Consider the following 20,000-nt stretch of genomic DNA (forward strand, 5'->3'; position numbering starts at 1 on the left):
GCAATTAGTCAGTGACATTACTGCACTACATTACTGCACTTCAGTACTGCCTTCACAATGCATTACACACTCTTGTCTCCATGATAACACACAGGGTAGAGAAATTGCACCAGTCAGCATTTAAGTGTCAACTAGTGTTGCTAATTGCTCATGTCATGGACAGTCCAAGAAGGTGCGCAGTTCCCTATAAAGAGGAGATAATATCTTATGAAATGATGATGAAATCTAAATATTTATTGTCTTCACGGGGAATTGTGAGCAATCTGAATCATCAATGTGGCGCCCCATTACTTCCCTGGCACATCCCCCATGAAAAGGAGGTGTAATGAATAATGTGGGGGTAAAGACCCTTTAGGGATCCCAAATGAGACGCTGCCACCTTAAAGTCCTCATTGCGTCGGTAAAAATCCCTTTTGTTTCAGGGTGCCTCTGTAAGTGCTCTTTAATGAAGGGTCATGTCTAGTTCAGGACCGCTCCGTCACGAAGTACGCCTCAATTATAATTTCAACGCGAGCCACCGATCCTCCATTGAATATTCATGACTAATTATTGTCCGCGGTCTTCATCCCTCAGTGCTGAGGTCTGTTGTGTCCTTCTCACCTAATTATCCCTGTCCACGAGTGACAATCAAAGGCAGGCGGCTCGCCAGCAGACGGGGCTTTTCCTGGTTACTGAAGGCTTTGTAGAACCTGAGGCCGCTGAGTGCTGATGAAGGCTATGAAGGGCTGTGTGATGCAAACCGCTCCGAGAGAGGAGCGACGGGCCGAGGTCACGGCACGGCGCCATTCAAATTCTAATCAGCTAATAAGCTACACAATGCAGGGACATTAACAAAACATGAAGGCCTGCGGAAGACTCAAATCTAGAGGTGGAGGTTAGGATGAATAAAGAAAATAATGTAACATTGTAACAAAGGTCTGGATGCTGAGATGCTACATACCGGGCATGAAGGTGAAGCCGCCGGGCAGCTGCATGACCCCCGAGCTGGTGGTCTTCAGGACGGTGCCGTTGGCGCTGATGTTGCTGCTGGCCGAGACGGGCGCCAGGTAGTTGGTGATGGGGAACGAGGGCCCGCTGCTCACCTGCATGGTGGTGGAGGTGGTGGGCACCGTGCACTGGGCGCTGCCCGGCAGGCTGGCCACCGTGAACGTGGGCTTCAGTGTGTCCTGGGGAGAGAGGACATGAAGTGTGAGTAGGAGGACGAGGGGAGAGGATTTGATGAAATTTCAATCAGTACTAGTTATGTCAAGAAATAATAAGAGTGAGATGAGAGGTACGCTAGCAATGAAGTGTGTTCTACGATAAACTTGAGGGACTCGCGAGAGACAGATTTAAAATGGTGAAAATGGGAAATGAGTATGGTCAGGCTCTAAAAACACTGGTTCCTACAATTCCCATAATTCATCCCTATAGTGTTTTTGTCAGGCCTTTCCTGACTGGTTAATCCCAGCATATTTCAATAACATAAAACAAGATAAGAAGCACATAAATCCCAAGAGAAATTATTTTGCAGCAGTAGAAGTAAGTGGGAAAGAGTGTAAACGATTTTTAAACCCGCCACATTTCTGCATTTGTTTTCTTTATTATGCGTTCCTTTTATTTGATGTTCTTGAAAGATATCGTTAGAAAGAAAAATCAAGCGCCGTCTCTTGAAGTGGTTTTTGTCGGTAATGGCCTTTCAAGGTTTAAATGTATTTATTAGTCTGAATGAAGGACAAGCAGAAAGAAAGGTCTTCTAGTACTTGCTCTACTCTGCTACAGCCCATTTGTCATGGGGAAGCGTCCCACATGAGAACACCTAAAACAACACCATTAATGAGGCTTTTCCTATTTAAGCAGGGGGGGGGTTAATGCTTGCTATGTTTCAGGGATCAATGGCTGTGTGACAGAAACCAGAGAGTTTGAATGGACGGAGGGCAAATAACAAACAAGACAGTAGAGTATGGAAACGGGCTGGGACCCCTGTAATTGCATCCATGTGGAAAAGACAGAGCAGAGCTGGGAGGAACTCCATTTTAAGGCCCTGACACACCAACCCGATTTTGGGAGTCAGAGGCCGTCAGAGGCTGTCGGGCATTCGCGGCGCCGTAGTCAGGTTGGTGTGTCCCGCACCGTCGACGGTGACACGCCTTATTTGGACTGCCAGACCCGATGCATGGCCGATTCAACATGTTGAATCGGCCATGCATCGGGTCTGGCACCCGATGCAGCCATGCATCGGGTCTGGCAGTCGGACCAAATAATCACTCTGATTGGCTGTTCAGCTAGCAAATCAGTGCATGAGAAGCGAAGCGGAAGTGAGGGACGTAAACAAACGATTTAAGAAGGCACACACAGACATTTTCATCTCATCATGGCGATCTGGAATGATGCAAACGAAGACCTGCTCATCACCTTGATCCAGGAGAGGCCAGCTCTGTATGATATTACGGAGAAAAGATACTCTTCTTCTTCTCTGTCTTCCGGTTGTTGCCTCTTTTGAATGACGAATACACACTACCGCCGCCTGCTGGTAAGGAGAGTTATTGCCACTCACGCACTGAAGTCGGTGCGGTGTGTTCCCGTGCGACACATGGCCAAAACGCAGGAGAACACGGCCAGGCAACAGCCGACTTCAGCTTTGGCTAGTCCTCTGGTGACTGCTTGGTGTGTCAGGGCCTTAAGGGTTAATAAGAGCAACAAGTTGCATTTAAGTTGGAGAATAATCGTGTCTGTTGCTCTCCCTGAATGTAGGAATTCCTGTGTAGGATGGTGACTCAACCGTACTGGGACTTCTATCAAAAAAATACTACTCAACACGCCTAAGAGAGAAAAGGATACATGGGGAACATGACTGTGTACACATACAGAGTCACCCATTCATCATCTATACACCAATCAAACTCGAATCAAGATAAAAGGGGCCACCTTGTGCTCATTTTCAGGTTTCATAATTGTATTGTGTGCCTCTACTGTGAACAGGAGTGAAACCATTTATAAGCCCAACAACATAGACGCCACACTACAGGAAAGAGAAAACGAGCTAAATAGGGCCCCTTTAACAACAATGTCATTTCTGCACTCACATCTTGTTGAGTTACTATGACAACTAACTGACCATGTAACATGACATCTCAGCAAAATGTTTAAATATCAGGTAGATGTGCTCACACTGCTAAGATCAATAGAGGTGAGCTGCAGCATGGCACAATACAGTAACGTATACATCAGGGTAGGGTGAGGCAGTGAGTGGGCTGCATGAGAGAGCAGAGTAGGCGTAAGGCAGGGACTAGAAAGTACATAAACCTATCGTGCCCGTTTCTACGCACTTAAATGCTTCTCACTTGATACCAATGATCTGTAAAAGCAAACACATTAGAACACATGTAAGAGCCTGTGTTTAATGTTCTTAGAAGGTGTGATTAACAACAGATCGTGAGACACAGCGATGGAGGATATTACCTGTTGGTTAATAAGTGGAATGATCACAAGTACAAACACAGATACATACAATACTTTTCAAAGGCTTCTCCACGTTTGGCTAAAAGTACTTCTGACTGAAATTGAACGACACAACCAGTATCCTTTGCGGTCCCAAGTATCCCATAATGCTTGTTGAACTCTTCAATCCCAGTCAGGACTTTATTATATGTCACCTTCTTCTCACCTCTATACTGCGTACCATCTTTGAGCTTTATGTATTGAAGTGAAACGTTAAAGCTAACACTATAGTCTAGGAACAGTTCAAGAGCACTCTTTCATGTCCGAATCGAGGATCTGCCGATACCGATCAGATATCGTCGTTTCTTTTCTTCTTTCTGCCTTGACACCTCAGAAGGTTATTTATCCTTTGAAGGATCTAGCCTCAGAACTGGGACAAAGATAGTGTGTCATAGCTCTCCACACAGTGCAGCTGTGTAACACTGGTGAGTGAACTAGGGTTATTGTATAGAAACACAGCCATGTGTCACAACAGAAAGGTGTGCTCAATATAAGCTTGTATTTATTGAAAGTTGTAGTCATTATCCATAACAGAGAGGTAGTGTGGAAGCAGGCAAGGCAAACCTCTCAGCAACTATTGGTTTTTATACGTGACTGATTACAGGGGGGAGAGGTGGATGATCCAGCATGGACTCCACTGATAAGACAAGCAACATGCTACCATGCAAATATGTCTACTGTAAGGATTCACCCTCTGTTCAGCCACAGTAACCTATATGGTTAACACATGATCAAGAGGGGTAACTCAGAGTTGTCCGGCCCTCAAAACGCACACATGGCAGAGCAGGTGTTGTCCTTTACATCGAATGAACACCACCACAGTGTGAGCAGTGAGTGCTTTGGTCCGCGGCTCACTCCCCGGCCTGCTGAGGGGCTCTGACAGTCCAAGGTCCTTTAGCTCTTTAGTTAAACAGCAGCTGGAAAGTCAAAGGGGGAGGGCCGCACAGAGGACTCACAGTTGTTCTGCCCTTTCAACCAAGAAGAAAAAAACTGACTTAAAATCACCCAACAACGATCTGTTGTCCACTCACCCAACAACGATCAGACCTGCCCTTCACCTGAGTGATATCTGACAGGCAGAGCGCGACACAGCTGTCACCACGGCTCCATTCTCACAGGACACCGTAGAACACTGAACAACATGGTATAGCCAACCGCAAATAAGTCACTAAATATGGCGCAATGGTAAAGGCAGAGGTAAAATAAGTCTTTAAGAGTAACGCTGAACAATAGGTTATAAAATAAAATAGTTAAATATTGCGATAAGGATATTACAAGAGAAACAGATAAAGGGTGCTCAGTTCTGCTTTTCTGTTGATGTCATCAGACTGCTATAGTACATAAATTGCTTTTTGAGTTAACATTCTTTTATTAAACTTCCAGATAAAAGGCACCAATGAAAAACAATGATGGCAACAATTTTAAAATGTCGTTTGCTACTGACAAACGAACTCATCAAATCTTTAAAACAAAATCCTCATCAGTCTTTCACAATGTGCTAAGATGACATTGCAACGATGGTTAACAAATATATTTTGAGCAGCTTTTTTAAGATGCCAACAGAAAAGGCAATAGCAGTCGCAAAGCAGTACACATATGGATCCAACAGTGACTGGAAATGTACAACGACAAAGCCTTTTGCCTGGATCATAACAGCAGTGTGTTAGCAAGTAGCCCTTCTTAGCTTCAGCAGCAGTAGTATACTGTTGGTCTGTGTGCGGCAGGCGAAGCAGAGGCAGACCTGTGTGAGGCTCGGGGACAGGGTAGGGAGCACAAACAGCTGAGGGTACAGACAGCTGGCAGGAAACCCAGCACCTCTGAGGGTGAATTAACCCTTCCAGAGGCAGCCACGTGAAGAGACAGCCGCCATCTGACGCTGAGCTCCTCTCACCATCACTGACTGAATTCCTGTAGCCGGCTGCAATGCTTCACTTTGTAATATCATGAAAAAGAAAAAACTCACTAAAAGGAAAAGGTCACTGTGATCCAGCTCTTTTTGTGTCACACGTGTCTGCTCATGCTTTCCTATGTCGAGGAGGCGTAAGCTGATCATCCAGGTTTCAACCCGAGTGGTAATCTAGAGGTCTAGTCGAACTGTCCCTATCTCTGTGACCTACACAGCGGGCTTCCACTGACCTACTGTTTTGTTTGACCACCTCCGTATGTCCCCTGATCAGCTGTCTATATACAGCTCTGGCTTTAAGTCCAGAGTCGAGGCACTGCATAGTAAACGGGCCACGGTGGGGTCATGCATTCCTTCAGGGAAGAAATCTCAGCCAAAGTCTCAGCACTGTCACTTCCTGTAGATCACTGAAACGTAACAACTTTCCTGAAATGTTACATGATACTTGAAGTCTTAAAAGTGTGTACAATAGATTAGAGCAGAAATAAGTTGTTGATTTATTGATTATCCTTCATTTGCAATCATTTTGATCATTGATGTTATTTTATTACACAGAGGTGCCAACGCATACTGGTTCTAGCTTCGTTATTGTGAGGAATGCTGCTTTTCTTTGTCTTATGTTGTATGAATGATATGTTGTGGGGTTTCGGACTAGGAATCATTAGCATGTTGAAGATGTCACCCTGGTTTCTGGGAAGCTGCGATGGGTATTTGTAACTTTTTTTGGACAATTTGCCTGATGATTAACGGTACGTCCACACAGCAGCTTTTCAAAAATCTTGAAAATCTTGGAGCTGGGCGTGTCTGACAGCTTGACCAACAACCAATCACATGAATCTTCCGCCCCCGACATACAAAGCAAAAAACCCCGGGGATTTTATGCGAGCAACATATATATATATATATATATATATATATATATATATACACACACACACACATATATATAAACTCCCCAAACAGGCGAAAACCTACCTATATATATATATATATATATATATATATAAACTCCCCAAACAGGCGAAAACCTGCCAGTTTCACCCACTGTCTCTGCCACCTCCCTCCATGCCTGGTTCCTCCGGTTTGAATCCCGTTAATAGTTCTGGTCGTAAAGAACCGGGTGATTTGCTACCGTAATTTCTCGTTTGGAATATGAGGAAATGAACTGCGGTCTGGTTCTCCCTGCTTACACGCGGTTTGATTGGCTAGCGCTTCTACTGTCAGATTTGCATAAACGTGTTTGATTGGCTGGCGCTTCCAGCTCAGCTTCAAAAGTTGAACATTGCTCAACTTTTGAATCTTGGACATCCTGGAAATCTTCACTTCGCTCCCCCACAATGCAGTTCGGCGAAAAGCGAGGCAAAGTGACGTCATCCCCATTCAAAGTCAATGGGCAGAGAAGCGTTGGAAGCGGTGGAAGATTCTTCTGAAGCTGCTGTGTGGACGTACCGTAAGCATTGAAAAGGTAATTCAGGATAAATGATTCATAGAGAATTTAATTGTGGGTTTCAGCCCTACAATATGTAATAATATATATCTTTATTATTCATTCTACTAGTAAGATACTCTGAACTATGACCTTAAAGCTTTGACTGAGTTTGATGAAATAGTGAAGAGATTTTTCTCAAAACAAATGTCTTGAAGGTTCAGATGTGACAACTTTAAATCAACCTCAGACTGTTGTCCCTGCTTTGGAGAAAATCCCAAATCCAACCAGGGCACAAACGCTACGTTGTATAATAATGAGATACGAGAACGCAACAAATGAAGACACCATTTAAAGTGGTATGAATGGAGGGCTGAGTCTGGTGGAATACGTAATGAGTCCTCAGGAGTACTGCACTGCCACAGAGGAACCTCCACGACTATCCTTTATACAAAAGAGGGACATCATTCAACTCCACAGCGATGTTAAGATCTCAAGTATTGCCCTCCCTCCTGAACATACAAAAAAATCCTAATAACAAAAAGAGAGGAGGACACCATTTACTACACTTAAATCCCAAGATACATTTTGAGTAAGTCAAATAGCTACACTGTTTGGAGGCACATGAGCACACGTTTTTCAATACGCTGGTCTCCAAATTGTGTCCGCTTGTAATGGTTCAATATATGGTAAAAGAATAAACGCCTCCATTGCCCTCCTCACATTCACAGACCTCGTATGCAAGATCCCGTTTAAAAGTATCAGGAAATGAGAGAGTAATTAAAGAGAGCAGGACACAAATGATTCCCTATTCACGAGGGATTAATCCTCCCAAATTGAAGGTGACAACTGGCAGCCTCGTCCAGAGAGCCCATTGTGCAGTTTACTGGTGGCTGGCCCTGGTCTAATCTCCCATTTGCTGGCTCCCATCTCCCAGTCTGTCACCCTGCCAGCAACATGGAATGTGCAGCTCCATTTGGGACTGCTAAAAAAGGCAAGGCAGCCCAAGTGGAGGAGGTGCAGCCAATGGCGGCTGACCTGTCCAGTTGCTTGCTGTAAAATAAGGGGGTGGAAGAGGAGGGGTGACATAACGCTGCTTTCCTTCCCTCCAGCACAGCTCCACATGCTGCTCCCCCAGCGACACCACACAGCCTGTTTAGCAGCAGCTTGTGATAAGAGCGCATATCTGAGTAAATTAGCTTTCCCTTATCTCGGTGATTCTCTCCTGTCACCTACTTCAAGCCCCGGCCCTGCCCTTACAACAGCAGGAGGACAGAAGAACTTTATCTGTTCAAGTGCAGTTTGACACTGGACTAATTATCAAATCCCCTTCATTTCTCCATGGGAACCAATTCAAATGATGCGTGCAGTATGCTGAATTAAGAGGCTGTGGGATGTGTCGCAGAATGTCCAAAAAGCTGTTGGACGGGGCGTTTTGCTTTGCAACATCGCAAAGACGATGTGATCTTTGCTAATGAGCAGGGCAAGAAATAGAGCAGGATTACAGCAGCAGCAATAGCACTGACAGCCAGAGCAGGGAAGAGAAGAGAGGGATGGAGAGAACGAGAGGGAGGGAAGAGGAGGGGAAAACCAGAGGAGACTGATACTGAGAAATCTATCCAAAGCTGGATCCTCTGAGCAAACATGAGTTGTGGGATTTGCCATCCCCTTCCAAAAATAACCCCAAAGCAATAAAACATATGTACTGTAGTCACGTCTTATATTAAGAAGCAGGCACAGAAACCATACAAATCCCAAGATCGGTTTGAGGATGCTACTCTTCTTTTAGGCCATTGTATTGTTTATGGTGTAACCACTTCTTTTCATTCACTTCTAAATCAGACCTTACATTTCCCAGAATGCATTATGCAGCCCTTAGAGAGCAGTCTTGAGCTGCTGTTGGTTGTATGTACTTAATGCGAGCTGTGAGAGCAATAGAAAAGCCGGGGTGTTTTCAGTCACGCACCCTAAACTCAATGTTTTATTATCTTAACACTGCAGTCAGGTCGATAAAGAGGCTTTCAATGGAAAAATACACAGTACGCTGAATGAGATTTTGAGGGAAGAAGCCCGGACTCTTCATTCTGACATCTGTCATATTGCAAGTTTTCACTACTAAACTCTGGTGCAATGACTCCAAGAATCACAGACGAGATATGCATTACACCAATCTGCTGATGATGTTATGATAATAATGTGAAACTTTGACAATCACACAAAGCTATAAACGATGAGAACAACAGCTGTAGGGTGATACAAAGAATGATTCTCAAACGGCACGAGCCATTACACACCCTCAAATGTATTAGAAACTCATTTTGGTGAATATTACAGGATTTATTTGATAGAATTAGCAAAGCAGCCACCATTTTCCCCACACTGAAGTTCAGAAATTAAAGTGGACCTATCATGCTATATTTGAACAATATATTGTAGGGCCATACCTATATAAAGTATATAAATATAGTTCTTTTATCAAAATACCAAAAAGATCCTGCATTTCAGCCATGCTTCATTTCGCTCTATTTGCTCTTTCCAGCGCTGTCTTTGCAGGGGGCTGATTCTGTGAGCTGCAGCTGACCACGCCCCCCTGCAGGAGAGGGGAGCGTGCTCTAAGATCAGCTGCTGGGCTGCAGCGGGGAGAAAAAGAGATCTCCGTCCTCCATGTTTTATTCTTATAGAAGTAAGAAGAGAAGTAATGGGGCAGAAACCCTCCTTTTTACGCAGCGGTCCAGACATAGACATCAAACGGCGACACATATTCAGTGTGCAGTTCCTTTGGCATTAGGGCAGGGATATCTAGATACTTTCCAAGGTTTGACAAAACGAATTGTGCTACTTTTAAAGCAAGCAACGATGTTTTCAAATCTGTAATCAAAAAGCTCCTCAAAAACACTATAGAAGCAGTTCCTGCCGTTGTTACGTTAGTTCAAACAGTAACAACGGACTATTTTTCTTAGCGGATGCATGTCAATTTAAATCAATACATAAAACTATTTTTTAAATCAATAAAATCATTTTCTAAATCCATAAAAGCATTTCAATTAATATTGGGAGTCATGTCGTTACTTTGTCGAGAATGTGGCCGTGTAATAAGCGGGATAATGTGCACATTGTATCTTCATGCCGATCTAGATCCCTCCGCTTCGCGTCGGGCTCCTGATCAGCCTGTCCGTGTTCTTTTCCCCATAATGACTGGTCGCTGCACATTATCCCTTACATATGATTATATAGAGTCATTATTCATTTGTTTTAAAGCAGGAGGCGCAAAAGCTTGCCTCGGGGAGGGAGAAAAAGAGCCACAGCGGAGAACAAACAGAAGGGCAACCATGGCAACCATGCAAGGGAAGTCTTCTTCACTGCTTTTGTGGCAGGCTACAGCGCCACTTACAGGCCTGGCATATGTACTACACGTCTCCAGCGCTTTCGAGCAGCAATGGCCGGCCGTGGCCCAACCTCTCATTCCCCTGATAGGTGGAGAATTGACCAATAGCCGTAGCGTACTACTGATGTCAGTAAAGTGTTCAAATCATAATCAGTCTGTATCAGATCCGTTTTTAGAGATTTGGGTATGGAGGAAAATAGAGAGGGTTGTGTTTTCTGACACTTGGTGAGTTCCCTGGAACACCGGGGACACATATTCATGTGAAGGACATACAAAAGTGCATTTTGCAAGATAGGTCACCTTTAACTATTGATCCCATGTTGAACTCTGCTATATAGAATTGCTTTTGTCTTGAGGTGAGTCAGTGACCCATACATTATGTTACATTTTGAACATTGGGGATGGCCATGTTGGGATTCTATTTTGTTCATCCATCACCAAAACTAAAAGCCATTCAGTCACTGTTGGCTAATGACTCAATGTCACAGCAATTACTAACAAAATATTGAATTATTGATCACTATGTGCTGGCAAGTGTCACACTGTAATGCTTATTATTGGGAACAAAAAAAAAATCTAACTCCAATACCAGTGTTTGGGCCATTAGAAATTAGCATTTTACAATTTTACAACACCAATTGCTGTTGGTATTTTAAAGTCTTATCTCAAGATGTTTCCTTTAATCTAGCAGGAGTAATATAAAAGTGTATGTGGGGTGATTTTAGGAGCGCTGCTTGCATCACCAAATGTCTTATATCTTAAGCCTCTTTCTTTTGCTCCTCCAGAATGTCCTCCACACTAACCCCCCCCCCCATTGCAGACGGTTCTGTTTAGACTAGCGTGGTCTGTATGTATGACATTCTGTTCCCTTGATAAATAGCGTCAAGACGCTGCAGAGGTGCACGCAGCGACCACAAATCAGACCGACTGCACAGAAAACATGGCCTCCTTATCCACCTGCTGCCATATCGCGGTGCTGATCCTGACATCATGGAGAACAATGACAATTTCTTAGAGAGTCCTAGTGTGAACAGATTTCCCAGGGCCGATCACACACTCATAACTGCAGCGGGGGTCAGAGGTCAAAGCGCCACTGACAGACGTCACATGAAGCAGAACATAAAATATCGCTCAAATGTTTCCATTCCACTCGCTCATATCTACATCCTTACCTCCTCTCCATATCACTAAATGAGTGGGGGGGGAATTACAGGACTCCAAAGACAGCTGCAGCTTATAAGGAATGTGAGGGGCCTCAGCCAAGAGAGCAGGCAGGGAAACCATACCATATATGGCAACAGAGGCAGAAACTAATTGTTATCAATGAGCAAAGTGGGCATGAGAGTGGTCAAACATGCAACGGTTGACCTCCCATCTGTGACGGTGTATGGTACGCGGTGGTTAGCGCCTTGTGAAAACACCACGCAGGCAATCAGGCCGAGACGTGTGTGTCTTCAAAGGGGCCGTACTCAAGCCATGTAAACAGCGGAGGGAATCTCAAAGGTGTGTGGACAGTCAGGTGTGTCCGAGGATGATTTATCGCTTGGCTTCAAAAACTCAAAAGAGGTTTAAGAACGCTTGCAGCGGTAATGCAGCAGGACGCAGGGACGTGACCTGCAGCTCTTCGTGAGGGATGAGGAGAGGTCACACAGAATATCTGAGGACAAGATTTCAGAGTAGAAATTCATCTCGTGTCTTTCAGTGTTAAGTTGGAAAACTGCACAAAAAGCGTAATTTCCCAATGATTTAAAAAAAAGTTACAATCCTAGCATTTCATCCATGAACACAAGACAGCTCCATCCCACAACCAAAGATAAACACCTACGGTCGTCTGTATAGCAGGCTGCGTGTGTATCACCCTAACACAACCCAGACCTGCAGTGATTTATCTTCGGCAGTTTTACGAGGCTTTCCTGGATGAGAGGTCACGAAGGTAACGTGTAGTGAGTTGGATAATACTCTCCATCTCATCTGGCTCTCCTTCCCTTTACGGCCCTTTGAAGGACTACCAAGACTTTTTGCTTTAATTAAAAAAGGACTCTGTGCTAGAGCCACACAGCCAGCCCAAAACAGAGGCCTCACTGAGGTGTAACAGGCAAAAGTTCAGAAGTGTGTTTACAATAGGACAACGATTATTTTCCATTGCTGGGTTTGATTGATTTGCTCACCTCGTGTGCTTGTCTAGCCTTTTCTGGAGAGATTTCCCACTATATCCATTAAGGACACTCTAGGGTGGTTTATCGTTTTAAAAAATTATCTATTTTGTCATGTCCCCATTTAAAAACAGCCAGTGAGTCACAGCCACTTTAACGTGAGTACTATTTCTGTGGGGACAGGCACAGAAATGAGTGAATTTATCTATTTCACAGCTGCAGCCTCACTAAAAGAGATGTGTTCTTAATTTTTTGTCCTGACCACTTTAGGATCGGTCTATAACGGCAGACCTTTCCACTTGTGATTCTAACCTTTGTGTCGCCCATGCTCTCCGACTCAGACACCTGATAGGTGAGATCCGTCTCCTCGAAGCCCGTCGCGCTCATGCGCTGGTCCGTGGAGGGGTCGGAGCGTGGCGGCGAGTCCGGTGAGTTGAGGCACGTTTGGATCAGAGCTTTGCCCGTTTCACTCGTGATCATGGGTTGGAGTTTGCGCGTTGCAAAAGTGTAGACGTGACCCGTTTCACTGGCCACGAGCAGCAGTACCTGGGTTCCCGTCAAGGTGGAGAGTTCATACGCCTGGGAAAGAGAAAGAAGAAGATTAAAGCATGTGGCAGAGAGCAAAGGCCAAATGTCAAGCTAGAAAGAAAGATAGGGTTCACTTAGTTGGGGCTTGGGTTACCTTCATCAGTAATCCCTACTGGAAAGGGAATAAAAGAGATTGAAAAGGTGAACCTCTGGAGACAGAAACCCTGGACAAGAAAACACAATAATCTAAAAATACAGCTGTAGTGAACTTTGACGTATAGCACAAATGAAGCTAAAATAACATGAGATAAGGCTCCCAGAATAGAGAGTGTGATGTAGCTGAGAGACTGATTGCAGCTGGGGATTGGCTAGAGGGTCTTGGGGGTTGTAGTAAGCCAGTCTTGAAGGAGGACTCAAGGAATCATTCTTAACACCCAGAGGTAGCCGACTGTGAAGCAAACAGCAGTCCACACACACCTAAAGGAAAGGCCCATCGAGCATTGGGAGTGAACTCACGAGAAAGCTTTTTTATCTAAATGAGTAATAAGGGATGTGGAGGATGCCTCTGGTGCTGAGAAGGCACAGTGCCATTAGCGTCACCTTGGTGAGCGCTGTACAGTCGCAGACCGCTGATAGATGTGCCATTGGTGGAGGAGACGCATCACATTCAAATTAATCGCATTTTATTGGGCTGTTATAATACCATGCATTCACTCCATCATACTCAAACACTGTGTTCATTGTGGGCCCTATCAGGCCAATTAGTAGGCACGATAAAGCTGATCAATTGTCTTTTGTGTTATAATATGATGACAGAGCACAGAAAGGCTAATGATGACTGCTATAGTGGCTCAAAGCTTGTTCCCACTGAGTATTTTAAATGTTTTAATGTGCATGAACTGGAAAAAAGCGTTACAAAGAATTTCCACCCCAATGCCTGTTAATGCCAAGCTAAAGGAGCAGGTAATGAACTACATAGTCACCCTTCTCTCTTCCATGTCCCTGATGAGCTCTGCAGCTACAGGGGGGGGGGGGGGGGGCTCTCCAACAACAGAGCCTGGTGTTTGGCCAACTTCCAGGGCAGGAAGGGGATAATTTGTCACCTTAACCGTGCGAGGTGGAGGCACAAGCTAGACCCACACAAATGCTTTAATAACTTTCCTTGCTCTGCTGGTTTTCTCATACATATTCAGGAGTTCCAATTAGTCTGGCTGTAATTGGTACCTCTGTCTCCCAACCTAGACGCACACCCTGTCTCTCTCTCTCTATATATATATATATATATATATATATATATATATATATATATATATATATATATATATATATCAAATGAAGAACTTAGAAAGGCAAATATGTATGTGTAGTTTGCGTTCAAAATAGGCTGGTGACTAAAGAGTGACTGAACTGATTCTAGTTGAATCCCCCTCAACAACCTCTGCTGATGTAACCATGCAAAGTCAAAAGTTGTGGCTTTCCAAAGAAGCCGACAGGAACGCTGGGCTGACCTTAAACAATGAGGTGACTAGTGTGTTGCCAGAAAATGAACAAACATCCATTTAGATCATCTTCTGATTCTCATAAAATAATCCTGGCTTGTTCCAGCTTTGTTTCAGTTTCATATTGCTTTGGATACATAACTTTGGATTTTAGATGCCTTCATGTTTTTAATTGAATTTGGAACCTTGGACATATAACGAGAACATTCATTATGGAGGAATCCTGCATTTTGTGAATAATCATCGAGTCTTTACATGAGAAAAAGAAAATGTGCCTGGTTTCTGGAGTCCAATGTAGTGTCTTCCAGTTGCTTATATTGTCTGATCAACTTTTCAAAAGCATTTCATAAGAGTAATATGACACAAAACAAGCAGAACACCTTTACATCAAGTTGGAGCCAGTGGAAGTTTCACCAACAATACGTTGCTTTTGCTGATACATTACTCAATAGACATTATAAAAAAGGAAAAAAGCCCAGGTGGAAATGATAACATAATTCAGGGCCTTAATATTTTTGAACAACCAACCAATTGGAATGAAATCACAACTTAAGTTACTTTTAGTGCTTCTCTGGTTATGACGAGACACAATGTGTGCAACAAAAACAGACTATTGAAGATAGTTACAGAAAGAGCAAACATGAAAACATGCCTTTTACTGGACCAATATTGGAAAAGCAACCACAAATACTGACACAATTTGTATTGTGACAACATTTACATGCATGCAATCTGAAGCTTACATAAGAGAACAAACAGGCATTCACTCGCACCATGCTTTAAAATGAAACAAGGCTCATCCTAGAAACCAGTTTGAGACCAGTCCACAGTGAATCTTCCCACTCCACCCACCTCTCATTTTGACTGTGATGGTTGACACAGTGTGGGCAACATTTCCAGAAATCTCTATCCACACAGCGTGTCAAATAGTGTTCATGTTTCCAAGAGCCTACATAAAGACACCTCAGTTTCCACGACAACAGTCTGGGAAACATAGAAAAGACAATACAGCACAGTAAATGCGGCTCAAAGTAACAAATGAACAGTCTTGCACTAACCAGAGAGCATTGTGTTTGTTTAAGGTCATAATTAAAAGTGGATAGTACAGCCAAACAACTGCTGTGCTCCAGGTCAACAGCTGACCTCGTCTCCAGATAATCTACTCTGATGCCACATTGCAATATTTATCATGGCAGCATTTGTGTCTGAGGAGTGGATTTGCAATACAATATTGCTTTGGTACATGTAGACTGTATTGGAAGCAATAATGACTAACATGGAGTTCTGACAACAGCTTGTGTACAAAAACAACTAACAAAACTGAAACCAAGACAAGTCTTCACCGGATGATGCTTGTGTCAAAATGCACAGGGCCATGATGCATGCACAGACAGTCCCTGGCTCCTCTCTTCTGTCCCAGTGCTCTTTCACCGTCCTCTGACCCTGCTTCCCTGGGGTTTAGTCAGCTGTTGGCACCTACAGGCCCGCTGCTGTTCTCCACCACATGGCTGCAGCCTGTAAGCAGAGCCCTGCTTCACACTGACAGAGGAACAGCCTGTGTGCACTGAGGCTGCTGACGGGAAGCACTTCCAACAGCTATAGGCCTGTGAGTGTGTGTGCAAGTGATAGTTAATATGGGAATCTGTGTGTGCGAGTGTGTGCCCATGGCATAAATAGAATTGTCATTTGCCCAAGTCTATTTAAAGGCTGTCATGAATGTTCCTACTACCTCACATCCAGTGAGTCACTTTGTTTCACAATTGCTTTTGTCTTTTAGAATACATAACTTGTTATACTATCTAGCTTACTACTGCACATGTAATGTAGGCCCACTACAGGTGCAAAGGGCCTACTGTCCCACGGATGTTTTAATAATAAGGTGTAACCTCACCCTTATGGCTGATTCCACGAATGCAATGTATCCAGGTGAAACAACACTCAAGTGTCACTCATAATAAAATGTTGTGTAGTTTGATGAGAGCCCAAAGCAACCACCTGACTCACCTTTTTCATTATACCGGTCTTCCTCTTGCTGAAGGTGGTGTAACGTCGTAACTTGTTGTCAATAAATTCCATCTTTATCTTCACTCGCCCACGTGTTTTCTTCCCCGGCTTCGCCCCTGCGACCCCGCCGGGCACCATTCCGTAACCCCCGGGAGGCATGCCCACGTCCTGCCCCGACACTGCAGCCTCCATCTCTCCTCTCTCCCGCTTCACCCCTCTCCTGCTGTCCCCGAGTGAACCCACTGGGTCATCATCGTCTCCGGAGTCCGAGTCATTATCCGAGCCGCTGCACAGAGGAGCGCCATCTCTCTCCTCGAACCTGGCTCCGTGAGGCATACCTCCCTGGTGTAGCCCCACCATGTTGCCCTGCACGGCAGGCTGCAGGGTGGTCACCCCGGTCCCGTTCCCGGGTCTCACACCTCTCGAACCCCCTGGCCCATTAGCCCCTAGCATCCCGACGGCGTCCCTCTCCCCCTGTCTCCCGATACTCTCGACCCCTGCTAAAGCTTGCCCTGCTCTAACCAACACGGGACGAATCCCGCTTCCGACAACCCCCGAACCGTGTCCCGTGTTTCCCCTGCCTGTAGCTGAGCCGTTTCCAGATGGTGCCGATCCAACCCGGCTCGGTAACATTATATTCACTGAACCGAGTCTCTAAAACACCAGCCAACAGAGCTGGGGCTAGTTGTCTCGTAAATGGCCGATAAAACGCATACACGCCTGGGCCACAAAATGTAAACAAACCACACCAGTTTGTGGGTTTGGAGACTCCAGGAAATAACCGAGACAAACTTTGAAAAGTGATGCTGCCCCCAAGACCCTTCAACCCCGGCTCAGTTTGGTTCACCCTCCTCCTCTATTTCCAAAACTCCGAGCACTTTCTCAAAAAGGAAAACGCGAAGTGCGCCATTGATGTCGATCCGCCATGTCACGTAGTCCACACTGTGAACTAAAAATGGCGCTAGTGTCGGCCTGAATGCGTTCAAATGCTTATCTTTACACCATCTACACTGCTATATCTATTTATTTGTGGTTCAGCGACGCATAAAAACGCGTATTTTTTTAAACAACGTTTACGACGGCGGAGTAATATTACAATCCGGGAACTACTTTCTTCCTTATAAAGAGATACAATGTGTCCTTATTTGGTCTTGTCTCTCCTTATTTGGTGAGTCATAGCGTCGCCTATTGATTGGCTGATGCTTATCTGAGGCGCGCTGCCATTGGTCAATAAGGCGCGCTCATTGGAATACATACCAAAATGGTTGCGCGACCGACAACGTCACCGTGGACAGGCAGAGGCACCAAAATAACAAAAACATTTAACTTTGTATTCCCTGCAGATTGTACATTTATACTAAACATGTTTTCCCATGGGTTTTACGCCAAAATATAATTTTATTTATCTGTTTTGGCCTAAAGACTTGAAATTATCCTGTCAAAGGGATTGTTTTATGAGTTTATACAAGTAGAGTAGTGGTCTATTGCTAAAGCTGTTGGTGGAGTTTTTATAAAATGTATTGAAGATCTCATTATTTTAGCGATAACATGTTTAGGTTAATATTTTATCCTTGTTTGTGCAATTTTATATTATCTTTTTTATGAAAATATGGTACAACCACACTATCTATTAAACACAGCTAACTTTGAAGACTGGGCCTGCATGCATCACAATAATTTTCTCAAGAATTGCAAATGCACTTTGCTGCAGCTAAATAAGGTATATGACAACATGTAATTACTTTATAACAAGAACATATGCAAAAGAATGCAAGTTGCATTCAACAAGTTGTAGTTCCACATACCTATTGTAACTTGCATAGTTTTCACAACATGCCTATGACACCTATGACATTTTGGTATGTCATAGCAGGAAAAGCACAGGTGTAAAAATTATATATTCTATGTCTGTATTACATTTAGCTGCTTTGACATCAGGGTCCTGGTATTGTGTATGCAGAATCACTGTCACTCTCAGAACACTTGAATAGAACAGAGCCATTGTTAGTGTTAAAACCTGTGCTTTTCCTACTTCGATTAGTCATACCACCTGTAGCAGGACAAGCACAGGTGTAACTAATAAGGCCCTGCTCTATTAAATTGTACCAGCACACCATAACAGTTAGTTAGCACATACACAACACCAGAACCCTGAAGCAGCCACATTTAATTCAGCCATTTTATTATTTACACATGCTTTTCCACTTGTGACATTTCTGGGTTTAAGTCCCATCACTGTAAACTCTACCACATCTGAAATAATGCAGTAAGCCCCACCCATGTGGTGCTCAAGGCAGGTTCAAACAATTAAAAGTTATTATATTTGAAAATGGTTTGCTTAACCAACATTTATTGGCAAGATGCTAGGGGATTTTTATTCCATAGTGTGGGATATAAATAAGAGAGCTATGAAAGCTTGTTGAGGTGCAAATCCTGTTATCACAACATCACTTTATTACTAGGAGTTTAAGTTTTATGAATCTCATTAAGATTTATCCTCAGTAACAGAAACTGGATGACAAAAAAACATCAAACCACTAATAACTCTAAATGCATTATGATTTATCTTTGAGGATATACAACAAATCTTGCCTCTGGGCACCAAATATAATTTAAATTCAATAATGCCATATCCATCAAGGCAAGTAAAAACATTGTCAGTAATTTAAGAAAAGTTATCCTCTTTTGCATCTATAAAAGGCCATGTCAGCATATTCAACTATAAACATAATTATAAGGGAACAAATATTTGGCAAGCTTTTAGGTCAGGATCTGATTTTAAAATCCCTACTGAGGTCTACATCAGACCTCCCTCTAGTGGTGAAAGAAAGAACTGTTGGACTCAGCAGTAACATTGGAAATAGTGCTTTTACAGCAACATATGCTTGATTTGACATAATACATCCCAATGTATGGCATTTACTGTTAAGTATTCCGACCACTTTGTTAAAAGCGTACCATAACTTCTAAGAGACTTTGTACCGAGAGGCTTATTTACACACACTAAATATCACCTTGCAGAGACTTGTTTGTGGTGGAATACCACTTGAGTGAACATTTCATCACCTTCAATATTTTTTACACATTTGTTTGTGTAGAAATACAGCTGCAAGCCGGATCTGTCTTAAAGACGTAACAGGTTTACAAGTGGCAATGTTTTTGAATGAAAGAAGTAAACATTATGGTTAACACTAACGCTTCCCATAATCCTTATCAGTTATCGCTTTGATAAAGCGCTATAATAAATATAAGGATTATTATTATTATTGTTAGACGAGTGAATGTGCTTCAGCAGCTGAATACCTACTTTAAAGTCTTTCTGTATGCATTCAAATGAAAGTGATTTAAAATGGTCCCTGCATGCAATTGCATTACCACAGAAATATGGACAAGAATGCATTTAAATGTGTTTTGTTATCATCTAGATAAAGTTTGAATTATTCAAAAGCAAATTTTCATACAAAAGAAAAAAAAGATCACAGATGTAGTTGTCGAAGATGCATTGCTATTTTCAGTATTAAGACTGCAATTAACTAATGATTATTTCAAATTTAAATGTGTCTGTCTAATATTTTCTAGATTAAAAGTTTGTTTTGAAAATGTCAGAAAATAGTGAGCATCT

The 20,000-nt window shown here is 43.3% G+C and overlaps 1 protein-coding gene across 5 annotated transcripts in view; it reads right to left on the reverse strand.

The window, feature by feature from the left end:
• srfb (serum response factor b) overlaps window positions 1–17,457 on the reverse strand; it is a 23,868-nt gene extending 6,411 nt beyond the window's left edge. For 4 of the 5 annotated variants that reach the window (XM_034100447.2, XM_034100444.2, XM_034100443.2 and 1 more), the window contains exons 1-3: window positions 16,379–17,457; window positions 12,660–12,926; window positions 941–1,166 (exon numbers count right to left, since the gene is read on the reverse strand). In XM_034100447.2, coding sequence (XP_033956338.1) covers window positions 941–1,166; window positions 12,660–12,926; window positions 16,379–17,011 — 1,126 coding nt within the window. In that variant the 5' untranslated portion in view covers window positions 17,012–17,457. The remainder of the gene's footprint in view (window positions 1–940; window positions 1,167–12,659; window positions 12,927–16,378) is intronic. The other variant, XM_034100446.2, reaches the window with a different exon arrangement.
• Window positions 17,458–20,000: the final 2,543 nt, after the last annotated feature.

This window comes from Pseudochaenichthys georgianus, chromosome 15, assembly GCF_902827115.2.
Source record: "Pseudochaenichthys georgianus chromosome 15, fPseGeo1.2, whole genome shotgun sequence".
NCBI lineage: Eukaryota > Metazoa > Chordata > Actinopteri > Perciformes > Channichthyidae > Pseudochaenichthys > Pseudochaenichthys georgianus.